This window comes from Ursus maritimus, unplaced genomic scaffold, assembly GCF_017311325.1.
Source record: "Ursus maritimus isolate PB19 unplaced genomic scaffold, ASM1731132v1 scaffold_9, whole genome shotgun sequence".
In the NCBI taxonomy this organism is placed as follows: domain Eukaryota; kingdom Metazoa; phylum Chordata; class Mammalia; order Carnivora; family Ursidae; genus Ursus; species Ursus maritimus.
The window spans coordinates 40,103,795-40,121,960 of record NW_024427107.1 but is presented as its reverse complement, the minus strand read 5'-3'; the positions used below and the strand labels follow the sequence as shown (position 1 = coordinate 40,121,960).

Genomic DNA, 18,166 nt, shown 5'->3' with positions numbered 1-18,166 from the left:
TTCACACATTTTCTTGATTTCAAGTGGGCTCCACACCCAACCTGCCCAAGGTGGGGCTTGAACTCAGGACCGTGATATCAAGACCTGAGCTGAGATCAAGAGTCCAATGCTCAAGGGACTCAGTCACCCAGGTGCCCCTATTCATGCATTTCTAAGTGTTTTGTTTAAACTGGAGTATTTTTACAGCTAATACAGACAGTGACCTGGTTTGGAGATACTTTTTTAAAATATAGATTTTATTTATTTATTTATTTGAGAGAAAGAGAGAGTGAACATGAGTGGCAGGGGTAAGGGGCAGGAGGACGGAGAGAGGGAGAAGGAGACTCCCTACGAAGCACGGAACCCACAGGGAGTTGGCGGCCAGGACTCTGAGATCATGACCTGAGCTGAAACCAAGAGTCAGAGGCTAAAGCAACTGAGCCACCCAGGTGCCCCTGGAGGTAATTTTACATTAAAAGGCCTATGACCTGTATATTTCTCTGCCTTGTCACTATATTAAAAGGTGTCAGACCACTTCTAAAACGTTAGTTTGCCTATTTGTGCAGGTACTTTAAAAGGCCTATATTATTTTAACAATGTTGCTAAAGTCACTTCATTCTTAAAATGCTGCATAATTTAAGAGCTTTATGGTAAAGCATATTTGCATACTATTTTTCCAAGCACATACTATTATGCAGACCATTCTAACTGCCTAACCACATCCATGTAGATGTTCTTAGATTTAAGAAGTATGCGTCATCTGTTCTAAAATGAAGTCTGTATCAGTACCTACAGCATGTGGCAGTAGGCAATAAATACATATATACATACATACATACATACACACATACAAATATTTTTCGAAGTAAATATTTAATTGAACCATAAAGCTGAATCAAACTACGAATATTTAAAGGGAAACGCAAAGAGACATGCGCAGTTAAGGTCGTCCAATCAGAGTCCGGCTGAACGAGGCGCAGCCGCAGAAAGGTAGTGCGCACGCGCGGCTAGCTCCTCCGCTATAGGCTGCGCCGAGGCGGGAGCCTTAACCTCCTCTGGTGGTTGAGGGGGGCGGTCCTCTGTCTCCCTGAATTCTTTCTCGCAGGACGCGCGGCTTCTGTCGATCTTTGCCGGTGTGTCCTTGGAGGGGAAGTCTTGTGGCTGCGGCAGCCTGTTGGCTCGTGCGGGACAGAGTGGGGAGAGGCGCCGAAGCAGGCCTCCGGGGGAAGAGGGAAGGAAGGCGGTGGAGCGGCCGGGGGAGGGCGACCCGAAGTGTGAGGGACGCCCTCACTGTTGGAGTGGCTGGTGCGGAGGCTGGCGGTAGGAGTGCTTTTGTGGCGGGAAGGTCCCAGGGAGAGGCGATTGTGGGCAAGTGGTCTCGCAGCGGTCTGCCGGCTTTCCGTCTGCGGTGCTTGGGTTTGTTTCCACCAGAACTAATCAACATTATCCTGCACGGTATTAGCCGGTTAATTAACAGACGATGTCTGTAGGCACATTTAGCGGGGCCACAAAGTCAAAGGAGCGACTTAAGTAAGTCACGAAGCGTAACTGCCCCTTACGGTACTTGGAAGCCAAAAAAAGCAGGTCTGTTGCTGGTTCTTGGCTGTTTCATTTACGTTCGTGCTCCTAGAGGTTTAATGGTATCTAATCTATGGTATTATCAAAATACATATGCTCAAGTTTACACCATTCAATTTAAGTCTTAGATTCTTTTCAGTAACCCTTTGTGATGAAAATAAAGTCTCACTAGCTGTGAAACTTGTTTTCTAAGGTTTTTTTTTTTTACAGGTTTATTCTCTTATATTTTTAAAAATACGGTTGTAGTGATGAGCTATTTTCATGTTTGGAGTTAATTCTGTCATACTCATGGATGATTTCTGTTTTGGGTATTTTTTAGGTCGGTACTGCTGAATATGAGACGATCTGCAGCACCGAGTCAGTTGCAGGGAAATCCCTTCAAAAAACTAAAATTTATACCACCAGGGAGAAGTATTCCAAGTCCAGATGAAGAGAATACAAAGATGAGTCCAGATGTAAAATTATTTGAGGTAAAAAAAAAAAAAAGCATAATATAGAGAAGCATGCATTTTTTTTTTTAAAACGTCGTTTAAGAAGTTAACACTTCCTCTTAGTATCTTTGACAGTCTTCCAAAAAGACATTACTTAGAGTAATGATCGCATAATTTTTTTTTTTCTTTAAAGGAATGACTTGCAGTTGGGTCTATAGGATAAAATGTTAAAAAATACCTCTGTGAGGGACATGGTGGATATTCGTGTAAAAATAAATTATTCTAATCAGTGTTCTTTTTAAAGTTACCACATAAGTGAAAACTTTAGGTAAGGGGTACCTGGCTGGCTCAGTTGGAAGAGCATGTGACTCTTGATCTGGGGTTATGAGTTCAAGTCCCATATTGGGTGTAGAGATTACTTAAAAGGAAAATCTTGTGGATGAAACTAGCGAAATATGTCAGAAAGACAAATACCATATGATTTCACTCATACGTGGAATTTAAGAAACAAAACAGTTGAATATAGGGGAAGGGAAGGAAAAATAAAATAAGATAAAAACAGAAACGGAGGCAAACCATAAGAGACTCTTAACTCTAGGGGACAAACTAAGGGTTGCTGAAGGGGAGGTGGGTGGAGAGATGTGGTAATTGGGTGATGGGCATTAAGGAGGGTACTTGATGTAATGAGCACTGGGTGTTATATGCATCTGATGAATCACTAAATTCTACGCTTGAAACTAATAATACAGTGTATGTTAACTAAATTAAATTTAAATAAAACATTAAAAAAAATAAAATCTTAAAGAAAAGAAACTTTAGATAAGGTGATTTAAAGAGTAAACATAGATAAGTAATAATTTGTATCACAATTCAAAACATTTCCTTCTTTTTTTTTTAAGATTTTATTTTATTTTTTAAGTAATCTGTACTCAGTGTGGGGCTCAAACTCATGACCCCAAGATCAAGAGTCACATGCTCTACTGAATGAGCCAGCCAGGTTGCCCCGTTTCCTTACATTTTTATCTATAAAAAGTAAATGCTTAAAGCAGTACCCTACCCCCAATTTTTTTTTTTTTAAATAAGCTCTACGTCCAGTGCTCTGAGGCTTGAATTCATGAACTCGAGATGAAGAATCGCATGCTCTACCAACTGAGCTAGCGTGGTGCCCCTAAAGCAGCCTTGTTTTTTACTACTAAAAAGGATTGTTTTTGTTTTATGTCTAAGACCAAAGTTCTTATTTATATAGATGGTATGTAAAGGTATATAGAAGGTATATAAAATGGGCAATCCACATTTCCTGCTGCTCTGCAGTTTTCTGATCCATTCATGGTATGGGGATTAAAGTCTACAAATTCTTTTTCCCCTCTCCTTTTTGGTTGTTGTAGTTGACATACAGTATTATATTTCTGGTGTACAACATAGTGATCTGACAATTACATACAGTATGTCATGCTTATGATATTAAGTGTAGTCACAATGATCAAATAGCGAAAATAACCCAATTATCCCTTTTTCCCTTTTTTTATTGTGGTAAAATATATATAACATAAAATTTGTTATTTTACCATTTTTAAGTTTGCAAAATAAGTGGCATTAATTATGCTTACACTGTCGTGCAATGATCACCACTGTTTTCAGTTGGAAACTTTTTCATTACCCTCAGCCAGACTCTATAACCACCATTTAACAGTAATTCCCTATTCCTTCCTTCACCCACCCTCTTGTAACTACTACTGGACTTTCTTTCTTCATAAATTTGACTTCTGTTTATCTCATATAAGTTGAATCATAAAATATTTGCCCTTTTGTTTCTGGTTTATTTCACTTAGCATAATATTTTCAAGATTCATCTGTGTTGTAGCATGTTGTAGCATTCATGACTTTGTGTGGTTGAATCACATTCATTTATATGTATAAACCACATTTTGTTTATCCATTCATTTTTTGATGGATAATTGGGTTGTTCTCACTATTTGGCCATTGTGAATAATGCTTCTATGAGCATAGGCATGCAAGTTTCTATTTGAGCTCCTGTGTTCATTTTTCTAGGATTGGAATTGCTGGGTCATGGTAATTCTGCGTTTAACTTTTTGAGGAACTACCAAAATGTTTTCGACAACTGCTGCTGCACTATTTTACATTCCCACCAGCAATGTGTGAGGGTTCCAGCTTCTCCATGTCCTCAGCAACACTTGTTATTTTCTATTTTGTTTTGTTTTGATTGTAGACATCCTAGTAGGTATGAGTGGTTTTTCATTGTGGTTTTGATTTGCATTTCTCTTATGAATAGTGATGCTGAGCATCCTTTCATGTGCTTATTGGCTACTTGTATATCTTCTTTGGAGAAATATCTAATCAAGTTCTTTGCCTGGTTTTTAATGAATTGTTTTAATTGATTGTCTTTTTGTTGTTAAAAAGGTCTACTACTTTTTTTTTTTTTAAAGATTTTATTTATTTATTTGACAGAGATAGAGACAGCCAGCTAGAGAGGGAACACAAGCAGGGGGAGTGGGAGAGGAAGAAGCAGGCTCATAGCGGAGGAGCCTGATGTGGGGCTTGATCCCATAACACCGGGATCACGCCCTGAGCCGAAGGCAGGTGCTTAACCGCTATGCCACCCAGGCGCCCCAAAAAGGTCTACTACTTTTTAACTCTGCTTTTTTTGGTCTGCATGTGTTTGTTTTATCCTACATTTCTTTAGAATTCTGGCCACAGTGTAAGAAGAAAACACAGGTTTCTGTTTTGTAATAAGGTTTATTTTTTAATTATTTTATTTTATTTTTTACTATTTTTAAGATTTTATTTATTTGAGAGAGAGAGCAAGAACAAGTCTGGGGGGAGGGGGAGAAAGACAGAGGGAGAGGGAGCCCGATGTGGGACTTGATCCCAGGACCCCGGGATCATGACCTGAGCTGAAGGCAGATGCTTAACTGACTGAGCCACCCAGGCGCCCCTTATTTATTTATTTATTTTTAAAGATTTTATTTATTTATTTGTCAGAGAGAGATAGAGTGTACACGTGCACACAAGCAGGGGGAGCTGCAGGCAGAGGGACAAGCAGGCTCCCCGATGAGCAAGTAGATTGATCCTAGGACCCTGGGATCCTAGGACCCTAGGACCTGAGCCGAAGGCAGATAACTTAACTGACCGAGCCACCCAGGCGTCCCAAGGTTTCTTTTTTTAAAAGCAGCTTTAATTAGATAAAATTCACATACCATACAATTCATTGGTCTTTATTATATTCACAGTTTTACAACGATCACCAAGATCCATTTTAGAACATTTTCATCATTCCAGAAAGAAATCTCATATATATTACTAGTTGTTCTCCATTTTTCTCCAAATCTCTCAGCGCTTTGCAACCTCTAATCTTTTTTCTGTCTCTTTAGATTTGCCTTTTAGGGACATTTCATATAAATAGAATCATACATTCATCATACTTGTAGCTTTTTGTGACTGGCTTTTTCCAGTTAGCATAATGTACTCAAGGCTCACCCATGTTTTAGCGTGTATCAATAATTTATTTCTTTTTATTGCCAAATTTATTAGTTTTCTATTGCTGCTATAACAAGTTACCACAAGTTTAGTGGCTTAAAAGAACACAAATCTATTATAATTCTGTAGGTCAGAAGTCCAAAACAGGTCTTTCTGGGCTAAGATCAAGGTGTTGGTTTAGAAAATCTGAGAGGCTCCTTGAAATATTGCTAGAACTGATACATGAATTCAGCAAAGTTGCAGGATATAAAGTCAATGTACAGAAATCTGTTGCATTTCTATACTCCAATAATGAAATAGCAGAAAGAGAAATCAAGGAATTGATCCCATTTACATTTGCACCAATAACTGTAAGATACCTAGGAATAAACCTAATCAAAGAGGTAAAAGATCTCTACTCTGAAAACTATAGAACACTTTTGAAAGAAATTGAAGACACAAAGAAATGGAAAAATATTCCATGCTTATGGATTGGAAGAACAAATATTGTGAAAATGTCTATTCTACCTACGCATTCAGTGCAATTGCTATCAAAGTAACACCAGCATTTTTCACAGAGTTAGAACAAACAGTTCTAAAATTTGTATGAAACTAGAAAAGACCCTGAATAGCCAAAATAATGTTGAGAAAGAAAACCAAAGTTGGAGGCATCAAATTCTGGACTTCAAGCTGTATTACAAAGCTGTAATCATCAAGACAATTTGGTACTGGCACCAAAACAGACACATAGGTCAATGGAACAGAATAGAGAACCTGGAAATGGACCCACAACTCTGTGGTCAGCTAATCTTCAACAAAGCAGGAAAGAATATCCATTGGGAAAAAGTTTCTTTTACAAATGGTATTGGGAAAACTGAATAGCAACATGCAAAAGAGTGAAACTGGACCACATTCTTATATCATATACAAAAATAAATTCAAAATGGATGCAAGACTTAAATGTGAGACAGGAATCCATCAAAATCCTAGAGGAGAACACGGGCAGCAACCTCTTTGACTTCTGACATAGCAACTTCTTACTGTACACATCTCCAGAGGCAAGGGAAATAAAAGCAAAAATGAACTATTGGGACTTCATCAAGATGAAAAGTTTCTGCACAGCAAATGAAATAATGAATGAAACTAAAAAGCAGCCTATGGAATGGGAGAAGATATTTGCAAAAGGTGTTGGCAGAGCTGCATTCATTTCTGGAGATTTTAGGGGAGAATCTGTTTCCTTTGTCTTTTCTAGGTTTGATAGGCCACCTGCATTTTTTTTTGCCCTTTAATTTTCAAAGCCAGCAATGACAGTTTCAGTTCTCATGTTACTATGTCTCTGGTTCTCTCAAACTGGGATCATTTGATTAGATTGCGCTGACCTGGGTAAGCCAGGACAGTCTCTCCATTTCAGGAGAGATTACTTCAAGTACATCTTAATTACATCTACAAAATTCTTTTTCCTTGTAACATATTTATAGATCTGGGGAGTATAGGCATCTTTGGGAAGCATTATTCTGCCTACCCTACTGTATAATATTGTATTAATATACCACATTTTATTTATCCATCAGTTGACAGGCATTTGGATTGTTTCCCCTTTTCAAATTATGAGTTATTAATAATGCTTCTGAACATTTGTGTACAAGTTTTTGCATACACATGTGTTTTCATTTCTCTTGGGTACATTCCTAGGTGTTGAATTGCTGGATCAACTCTGTGTTTAACCTTTCATTAATGAACTGCCAGACTCTTCCAAGGGGCTGCAGACTTTTCGTTCCCACCATCATTTAATGTATTAATTAATTAATTAATGTAATAATTAATGTATTTAATTTTCTCCACATCCTTTCAACACTTATTATTATCTTTTTGATTGTAGCCATACTAGTGGGTGAAGTAGTATCTCGTTTGCAGTTTTGATTTGTGCGTCACTGGTGGCTAATGTTGTTGAGCATCTTTACATGTGCTTTTTGGCCATTTGTATATTTTCTTTGGATTATTCAGATCCTTTGACCTTTGTGTGTGTGTGTTTTTAAAGATTTATTTATTTACTTTTGGGGGGCGGCAGAGAGAGAGAGAGAGAGAGAGACTTTCCAGCAGAGTCCATGCTGAGCACAGAGTCCAATGTGAAGCTCAATCCCAGCACCCTGAGATCATGACCTGAGCCGAAACCAAGAGTTGGATGTTTAATTGATTGAGCCACCCAGGTGCCCCCAGATCCTTTGACCTTTGTAAAATTGTATTATTTGCTTTTTGTTATAGAGTTGTAAGAGGGTTTTTTTTTTAAAAAGATTTTTTAAAAATTTAATTCTAATTTAATTTAATTTTTATTTTTTATTAATCCCTACACCTAACATGGGGCTTGAATTCACAACCCTGAGATCATGAGTCCCATGCTCCATTAACTGAGCCAACCAGGCACCCCAAGAGTGTTATTTAAAAAAATATACTCTAGATACGGGTCCCTTATCAGATACATTATTTGCAAATATTTTCTCCCATTCTGTTGGTTATTCACTTTCTTGATATTATCTTTTGCACCACAGAAGTTTTAAATTTGCTTAAGTCTGATTTTTCTGGTTTTTTTGGTGTTGGTACTTATGATTTTGGTATTATATCTAAGAAGGTTATGAAGAGTTACTCCTGTATTTTATTTTGTTAATTAACTTATTTTTTAGAGAGGGAGGGTGGGGGCAGAGGGGAGAGAGAGTGTTAAGCAGGCTCCACTCCCAAACGTTGTTTTTTGGGGTGTCTGGCTGGCTCAGTCTTTAGAGCATGTGATTCTTGATCTCAGGGTCATGAGTTTGAGCCCAATGTTGGGTGTAGAGATTACTTAAAAATAAAATCTTAAAAAAAAAAACTAATTTGTTTTTTATTCGGCTGTGATTGACATACAGCATTATGTTCAGGTGTACGACATAATGGTTTGAGATTTGTAGATATTGTGAAATGATCACTCAGTGTGTCTTTGTAGTTTTAGTTCTTACATTTCAGTCTGTGTCCCATTTTTGAGTTCATTTTTATGTGTGGTGTGAGGTAGGGGTCCAATTTCATTCTTTTGTACATGGATACCTTATTGTTCCAGGATGTTAAAAAGACTCTTTACCCATTAATCATTTTGACACCCTTTTCTTAAGGTTAATTTTTTGATGTAGATTCTAAGGACTAGTTTGAGACCAAAACCATTGATTTACTCTTTTCTTCTTTTAATTCTATCAGGAAACTGAATAGTTACTTTTAAAAAGTAGGCATTTTTGAAGTAGGCATTTTTGAAATTTTACAGCTATTTTAAGCAAGGCAACGTGAGAAACCTTAGTAGTTCACTCTATCTTCTCCTTAATCTATTCCATTCCTAAATTTTTGCTCTTAAATTATTTCTCATCATCTTAGATGAAAATAGTATTGTTTTGGTAACTTCAGGGGTTTTTATTTGTTTGGTCTGATATATACAAAATCTGGAACAAATCGAGTGTCAAAATAAATATGCTAACTGGTAGTAATTCATTGAATTATATAGGGGTCTGAATCTATACTAATATAAGTGAAATATGTGGGGAAAAGAGTAAGCTCTTTCTTAAATTGGAATGCTAAATCATAATAATATAAGTGATGGTGTTAGAAAATATCAGTGAGTGCCATAAGTTGCTAAGAAGTAGATCTTAAAAGTTCTCATCACAAGAAAAAAATTTTGTAACTATGTGTGGTGATGGATTTAACTAGACTTATTGTGGTGCTCAGTTTGCAATATATACAAATACTGAATCATTACTGTTGTACACTTGAAACTAATGTTTTGTGTCAATTAAACCTCAATTAAAAAGAAGTTTAGGCATATCTGTCTTAAGCCAGGGCTGAAGAGAAAACTGCTTTTGGTACTCCAATTAAAGGAGCTTGTTAGCACACAATAATATTTGCTTATGAATGATTTCTGGGGATAAAGGAGGGCTTTTAAGTTGTATATTTATTACACGGGAACACTTAACCACCTACAGTATGCTAGGATTTTAAAATGGAATTAAGACATTTACTATTAGTGTGCTCTGTAACAAAGAGTTTGCATAATGGTTCTCAATCCATGGGACAGAATCTGTGTAATTCTTACAACAATCTAAGGGACTGGTCAGTATGAATTCTAGAAGGAAGTTTGAAGTGTGGAGAACCATAAATGTCACTACCTCCTAGATGTGTGGACGTTGGGTAGAACCACTTTATGTTCTTGCTCACCTGTCTTGCTTTCTGTAGCAGTTGTTGGCATTAGACAGGTATTGGTGTTGTCTATAAAAAAAATTCAATAGATACCAAAACTAGTGGGTGAATGTTAAAGGAAATAGGATGTATATATATGTATATGTATTTATGTGTGTATATATATATATCTTAATCTATTAATTAATTTTTTAAAAATAGGCTCCATGCCCAGGGTGGAGCCCAACATGGGGCTTGAACTCACAACTCTGAGATCAAGACCTGAGCTGAGATCAAGAGTCAGGCACTTAACTGAGTCACCCAGGCACCCCCAGGGTATTTGAATACACTCAAGCATCTCCTCACAATATACTTTTAAAAATTACAAAGGGGAAAATACTAACTTTGCAGGGAGACCTAGCAGATACCACCTTTATCAAGTATATACTTACAGTAATGGGACAAATGGATACTATGTGCTTCTTGATATGATGAACTCTAGTATTTCTGTCCAAATCTCATAACCCGAAGCTAATTATAAGGAAACATCAGACAGTCTATATTGGGACATTCTACGAAATAATTGGCTTGTACTCTTTAAAATAGTCAAAGTCCCAAAAGACAAGTAAAGGTTAAGGAATTCTAGATTAGAGACTACAGAAATATGCTTACTAAGTGTAATATATGATCTGGGATTGGATCCTGGCTCAGGGAAAAATCTACAAAAGACATTATTGGGAAAAGTGACTGAATTTGAATATGGACTGTGGGTTAGATAATATACCAGTAATAAATCTTGATTTTTATAATTTTACTGTGATTGTGAAAGAATGTCATTGCTCTTTGGAAACACATCTTGAAATATTTAGAGGTAAAGGAGCACAATGTCTCCAGCTTAATCTCAGATATTAATATACATAGACAGACACATATACAGAAAGAGAGGGAGAGGGAAGAAGGGAAAACAAATGGAACAAAATGTAAACAAATGGTAAATCTGGGTAAATGCTATCTGGGATTTCCTTGTATTATTTCTGTAATGTTTCTTTAAGTTTGAAATTATGTAAAAATAAACTTATGGCCTTCATTAGTTTATTGTTATGACTTACTTCAAAATCTTACAAGATAGGTTTTTTGAATGCCTCTGAAATTTATTTTAATAAATATTTATAGGGATATGACAACTATGTCTATTATTGTGAATCATATTTAAAAAGATTCAGGGGTGTCAGGGTGGCTCAGTGGTTGAAAGACCAACTCTTGATTTTGGCTCAGGTCATGATCTCAGGGTCGTGGGGTCAAGCCTGCATTGGTCTTCCTGCTCAATGGGGAGTCTGCTTGGGATGCTCTCTCTCCCTGTCTCCCCATTCACATGCATGCTCTTTCTCTCTCTTTCAAATAAATCTTTAAACAAATTTAAACATATACTCTGGTAGGCAGAAAAATGGACCTCGAAAAACATCCATGTTTTAATCCTTGGAACCTGTGAATATGTTACTTTATGTGGCAAAAGGAACTTGGACTAAGTGATCAATGTTAAAGACCTTGAGATTGGGAGGTTATCCTGGCTTACCTGGGTGTTCCCAATATAATGACAAAGGTTCGTAAAAGTGGAAGAGGGAGACAAGAGAGTGTTAGATGTTGTTATGGAAGCAGGGTCAGAGAGATGCAGAGTAGCTGTCTTTGAGGATGGAGGAAGGGGACCACAAGCCAAGAAATGTGGGTGACTTAGAAATTTGTAAAGATAAGGAAATGTATTCTCCCCAGAGCTTCAGAAAGGAGTGCATCCCTACTGACCACCTTGATTTTAGCCCAGTAAGACCCGAGTCAGAGTTCTAACATACAGAATTACAGAACTTTGCATTGCCTTAAATTTGTGGTAATTTGTCACAGCAGCAATGGAAAACTAATACATGTACAAAAATAGAGAAAATAGAATATATATTTTATTTATTTATATATATTTTTAGAATATATATTTAAAAAAAACCCTTACGTACCATTATTTAGTTTCAACAGTCATCAATTCATGACCAATCTTATTTCATTTTTACCTGTTCAACTCCTTCCCCAGTTCTTCCCTACTCATTATTTTTTTTAAAGTTTTTATTTTATTTTGAAAGATTTTAGTTTTAAGTAATCTCTACACCCAACATGGGGCTCAAATTTACAACCCTGAGATTAAGAGTCACGTGCTTTGCTGAATGAGCCAGCCAGGTGCCCCTTAAGTTTTTATTTTAATCACTTAGTGCTCATCATGACACGTATACTCCTTAATCACCATTATCTATTTCAACCATCCTTCTATACCCCCCCTCTGGTAACAGTTTGTTCTCTGTAGTTAAGGGTCTGTTTCTTGGTTTGTCTCTTGCTCTTTTTATTCTCCTTCGCTCATTCGTTTTGTTTCTTAAATTCCACATATGAGTGAAATCATATGGTATTTGTCTTTCTCAGATTAACTTATTTCACTTAGCTTTATACTCTCTTCTCCATCCATGTCGTTGCAAATGGCAAGATTTCATTCTTTTTCATGGCTGAATAATCCATTGTATACATATACCACATCTTCTTTATCCATTCATCAGTTGATGGACACTTGGGCTGCTTCCATATCTTGGATATTGTAAATAATGCTGCTATAAGCATGGGGGGTGCATGTATCCCTTTGAATTAGTTTTTTTGTATTCTTTGGTTAAATACCTAGTAGTGCAATTACTGGATCACAAGGTAGTTCTATTTTTAACTTTTTTTTTAAATTTAAAATTTTATTAGAGAGAGAAATGTGTGTGCGTGTGTGAACACAAGTGGGGGGGAGGGGCAGAAAGCGAAGGAGAAGCAGAATCCTTACTGAGTGTGGAGCCCAATGTTGGGCTCAGTCTCAGGACCCCAGGATCATGACCTAAGCTGAAGGCAGCCACTTAACCGACTGAGCTGCCCAGGTGCCCCTATTTTTAACTTTTCGAGGAACCTCCATACTGTTTTCCAGTGGCTGCACTAATTTGCATTCCCACAAATAATACAAGAGGGTTCCTTTTTCTTCACATCCTTACCAACATCTGTTGTTTCCTATGTTGTTGATTTTAGCCATTCTGACAGTTGTGAGGTGATAGCTCATTGTAATTTTGTTTTGCATTTCCCTGATGATGAATGATGATGAGCATCTTTTCATGTCTGTTGGCCATCTGTATGTCTTCCTTGGAGAAGTGTCTGTTCATGCCTTTTGCCCATTTTTTAATTGGAATATTTGTTTTTGGGGTATTGTATAAGTTTTTTAATATATTTTGGATACTAACCCTTTATTGGATATGTCATTTGCAAATATCTTCTCTCATTCCGTAGGTTGCCTTTTAGTTCTGTTGGCTGTTTCCTTTGCTGTGGAGAAGCTTCTTATTTTAATTTAGTTCCCATTTATTTTTGTTTCTGTTTCCCTTGCCTCAGGGGACCTATCTAGAAAAAGGTTCCTATGACCAGTGTCAGAGAAATTACTGCCTGTGCTATCTTCTAGGATTTTTATGGTTTCAGGTCTCACATTTAGGTCTTTAATCCTTTTTTGAGGGGAGAAGGGGAGTTGTAGAGAGAATCTTAAGCAGGCTCCATGCCCATCATGGAGCCCAATGGGTGGCTCAGTCTCACAACTCTGAGATCATGACCTGAGCTGAAATCAAGAATCAGATACTTAACTGACTGAGCCATTCAGGAGCCCCTCCATTTTGAATTTATTTTTGTGTATGGTGTAAGAAAGTGGTCCAGTTTCATCTTCTGCATGTTGCTGTCCAGTTTTCCCAGCATCGTTTGTTGAAGAGACTGTCTTTTTCCCATTGGATAGTCCTTCTTGCTTTTTTGAAGATTAATTGACCATATAGTTCTGGGTTTATGTCTGGATTTTCTATTCTGTTCCATTGATCTATGTGTCTGTTTTTGTGCCGGTACCATACTGTTTTGATTACTATAGCTTTGTAATATAACTTGAAGTCTGGAATTGTGATGCCAGCTTTGCTTTTCTTTTTCAAGATTGCTTTGACTATTTGGTATCTTTTATAGTTCCATACAAATTTTAGTGTTCAAGTTCTGTGAAAAATGCTGTCAGTTTTTTGATAGGGATTGCATTAAATGTGTAGATTGTTTTGGGTAGTATAGACATTTTAACAATATTTGTTTTTCCAATCCATCTTTCCGTTTCTTTGTGTCGTCTTCATCTTCTTTCACCATTGTTTTATAGTTTTCAGAGTACAGGTCTTTCACCTCCTTGGTTAGGTTTATTCCTAAGTATCTCATAATTTTTGGTACAACATACTCATTATTTTGATGCCAGTCCCTGGAATAGCTTTTCATTTGTGAACAGTTTAATATTTGTCTCTAAACAACACAGTGACAGTATCACTATCCCACATAAAAAATGGAGAATATTTAAGTATTGATTTTAATATTGAGAAACTTGGCAAAAAAGGGCATGACTCTGAGAATGGCATGTTACAACATGTTTAAAAACTCTTCTGATATGTTGTTTAACATACACTATAATTATAAACGATTTTCATTCTGTTGTGTCTTTCAGCTTTTATAACATAATTAAAACTAGTTTAATAGTAAAAATTGGATTTTAAATTTATTTTAAAATATCTATTCCCTATTAAGATATAGAGAAACTGATAGTTTATATTTTAAATTAGGAATCTGTTATGTAAAAATATGGGAAATTAGATTTAATTTCTTCATTAAATACATATTTCCTTTTTTTAGGTTGTTGCAAGTAAGAATACCTTTCTCCAGTTACAAAATAACCCCAGAATATGCAGTTTAAATCTGCCTACTGAGGGAAATGCTAGAGAAGTTAATCATGGGCATAATTATAGTGGAAAACACTGTTCCAAAGCATCTGTAATGGCAACATTAGATCCACCTCATACAGGTAAGACTGCTTTTTATTGATTAGGTTTACACTTGACCAGTTGTAGTACAGTATAATTTAAATTGAGTGTTTCAAGAATGAATGATATATTTGAAAAGTGTTGTAACACCCCTAGATTGTTGACAATGCAGATTTTTTTGGTCATAATTTCTTTAGTGATTGGATTAATAGCCATGTAATTCAAATCTTATACTTTATAGTAGGTTTCTAAGACTTTATTGTGAACTTGTTGGTCAAGTATGGTCTGTTCCTTAAGTACCAAAATAAATTCTGTTTAAAGATTTGATTTAAAAAAATTATAAAAACCATGATAGGGCGCCTTGCTGGCTCAGTCAGTAGACCCTATGACTCTTAAACTCAGGGTCGTGAGTTCAAGCCCTACATTGGGCATAGAGCCTATTTAAAAAAAAAAAAAATTAAGAACATGTTAACAGTACTAAGTTGGAGATGTGAACTTGAAAATGAGTAAAATTGAAATTAATAGTAGTTCATGGAGTACCTTCAAATCAGTTAGATTTGTATTATAAGGGTACATAGCTGAAGGAGAACCAAGGACTTACAGATGCTCCCTCCCTGCATTGTTGAATTGAGTTAAAATACTGATTATGTTTTTTTATCTGTCAGAGATTAATATTTTAGAAGTAATTAAAACAATAAATAGGGTAGTTAACTGGTGTTTATTTGGCCTTCTGAAAGACAACCTAAGACTACATTTTTCCAAATGACATTCATTTTTTGGTTGAATAAACAGATTCAGGAAGAGAGCACCATCTGCTGGTCTGTAGAAGAGTAATTGTCATCCTTAAGATACCAGTGCAAATCAGTAAGATTCCTTAAGCACTTAACCTTTTGAAGGAAGTTCTTGAGGTTTGTGAGGATTGATAAATTTTACCTATGAATGGGTTCATTTCTTGTTGGGGGAGAAAGGAATTCTGTGTTTTCCCAACTGACTAGGATTCTTAGTTTCATTTATGTGTTCTTTATAATTTTTTGAAAGCTGTGACTGGTGTCAGGACAAAGTTGAGAAGCACTTTTGGAACTGGATGTAGGGATCTGAGATCCCTAAAGACAGCTTTGGGTATGTCTAGCTGCTTCACTGTCTCATTGATTTGCTCTCTTCTTATTTCTTTCTTCCTTGTCCCCATCCTCTTATTTTTCTTCCATCTTTAAGTGAATATCCTGTTTTCCCAGGTTTTCTTCTCTCTTGCTAAGCCTATGGCAGATAATGATCCATCTATGCCTCTTCCTTCTTCTATTATAGTAGCTAATCTCTTCACTAGAGAATGATATTTAGACTGTAATACATCCGTGTTACTGATTTGCTGCTTTATTTTTGTTCTACTATAGTTTTTCACTCTTTAACCTGCTAAATATGAGAAAGGAGTTAAGAGTTAAGATAAATGGAAGAGGGAGTTAATTTACTCAGCCTTTAATCCCTTAATCCCTTCTCTGATTTAGTACATTTACTGGACTGGAGAGCCTTTGCCAACCTCCTGACACCCTCTTGCCTCTCATTCAGAGAGAGGTTAATTGGGGAAAAGAACATTGTGAGAAACATCTTGGTTTTTATGGTGGATTACTGGAGAGGGATGTTTTATGGAGAAAAGCGTGGAGATGAGAGATCCATGTAGTATAATTCACTTTTTCACATCTTTTTAATCCTAATCTAATCTACCTTGAAGTGGGGTCCAAGCCTGTTTGTCCCAGTTAAAATATGTTCTCATTTCCCCCCATCGTCTTTTCATTTTGAAGAATTTCCTACATGTAGAGAAATTGAAAGAATAACCTAATTATCATCCTAAATACTACAGTTGTTAACCTTTTGCCTTCCTCCTTCCCCCCCATATGTCCATTTTTTTTCTGGATCATTTGAAAATAAGTTGCAGATGTTATGCCATATCATCCCTAAATACTTCGGCATGTATTTCTTAAAATTCCTTAATAATACATAATATTTAATATCCACTTCATCAGTAATATTATTTTTGCATAAGCTGGTGTAAATTTGGTTTCTTCCTCAACTGAAAGTGCCCTAATGAGTATATTTTCACTCCACTGAACTTCACTGGGCACTTTGGGTCTCTTTATAACTCTGTACCTTTGCAGATAATAGTCCTTGTGTGAGAATGAAAGTGTAGGTCTGATGTGGAGAACAAAGGCAGAAGAAAAAAAAAATTAAACTTTCTTACAGCCCATTGACAAGTATTTGGAACAGGCAGAGTGACCTTCCTCAAGGAAGGTCAACGTTAATACTTTGGTAAGGGCACAAGGCAACCTTAGCTTGACATTAGCCTGACATCCAGGATCCTGTAAGTCTTTAACATATTAAAATCCCTTTGGGGGCACCTGAATGACTTAGTTGGTTAAGCGACTGCCTTCGGCTCTGGTCATGATCCCGGAGTTGGAGTCGCAGGATTGAGTCCTGCATCGGGCTCCCTGCTCAGTAGAGAGTTTGCTTCTCCCTCTGACCCCCCTCTCGTGCTCTCTCTCTCTGTCTCTCCCAAATAAATAAATAAAATCTTAAAAAAAAATCCCTTTGGAAACTTCCTTTATCTTTATCCCCCTCCCAAGATACATGTTAGCAATCATCCTCCAAACATATGGTCCACTGATGTACATCTGAAGGTCTCATGACTAAGGTTTTACTAGACAGTAATAAATGACTTTTTCTAACAATAGCTAGCCCCTCAAGGTCCTGGAAGGCTTGCTTCCAAATTCCTTAGACATTACACTACCCCTAACCTTCTCCCAACTTGAAAGTATATGACTAGCCACTCTTCACAACCGAATTGCAGCTCCTTCTGCCCAGGGTCCTGTCCCTTTGCTCTAATAAAACCACCTTTTTGCACCAAAGACATCTCAAGAATTCTTTCTTGACTGGTTGCTCCTGGATCCCAACATTTCATATCAGGTCTACCACTAATGACTTCATCAATGGCTCAGGGTATATGCCTTTTTTGGAGGTTGTGCTAAAAGGACTCTCTTCTGTCTTCTAAAAAAAAATTTTTTTTTTTTGGGTCTTGTCTACAGCCTCTACTCTTTGCCTTGGCTTGGGAAAATTAAATGGTTGAATTGTGTCCTAAAAAGATGTGTTTTAAGTCCTAACCGCTGGTACCTGTGAATGTGACCTTATTTGTAAATAGGGTCTTTGCAGTTGTAATCAACTTAAGATAAGGTCATACTGTGTTAGGGTGGGGCCTAAATTTAATGGTTGGTGTCCTTATGAGGAGAAAAGGCCACATGTTGATGGAGGCAGAGATTGAAGTAATAACAGCTGCAAGCCCAGGGGCACCAAGGATTGTTGGCAACTGCCAGAAGCTAGAAAGAGGCAAAGAAGGATTCTCCCCTGGAATCTTCAGAGAAAGAGAAAGGCTTTGCTGACACCTTGATTTTGAACTTCTGGTCTCCAGATTTTGAGAGAATAAATTGTGTTGTTTTAAGCCACCTAGTTTTGGTATTTTGTTATGGCAGTCCTCAAAAATTAATACAGGAAGCCCTAGACCTCCTAATATTCTTAACAGTACTTTCTTTAGAAACAGAAAGAAGTTGTTTCATTCTTTGCGATTCCTTCTCTTTCTCTCTCAAACTGTTCAACCACACTGTCCTGTTT

At 36.8% G+C, this 18,166-nt stretch overlaps 1 protein-coding gene across 2 annotated transcripts in view; it reads left to right on the top strand.

The window, feature by feature from the left end:
• The first annotated feature begins 935 nt into the window (after window positions 1–935).
• Window positions 936–18,166, top strand: part of RAD54B (RAD54 homolog B) — an 81,947-nt gene continuing 64,716 nt past the window's right edge. Inside the window, exons 1-3 of one of the 2 annotated variants that reach the window (XM_008689148.1) lie at window positions 936–1,112; window positions 1,877–2,027; window positions 14,388–14,556. In XM_008689148.1, the coding sequence (XP_008687370.1) occupies window positions 1,893–2,027; window positions 14,388–14,556 (304 nt within the window). In that variant the 5' untranslated portion in view covers window positions 936–1,112; window positions 1,877–1,892. The other variant, XM_040626081.1, reaches the window with a different exon arrangement.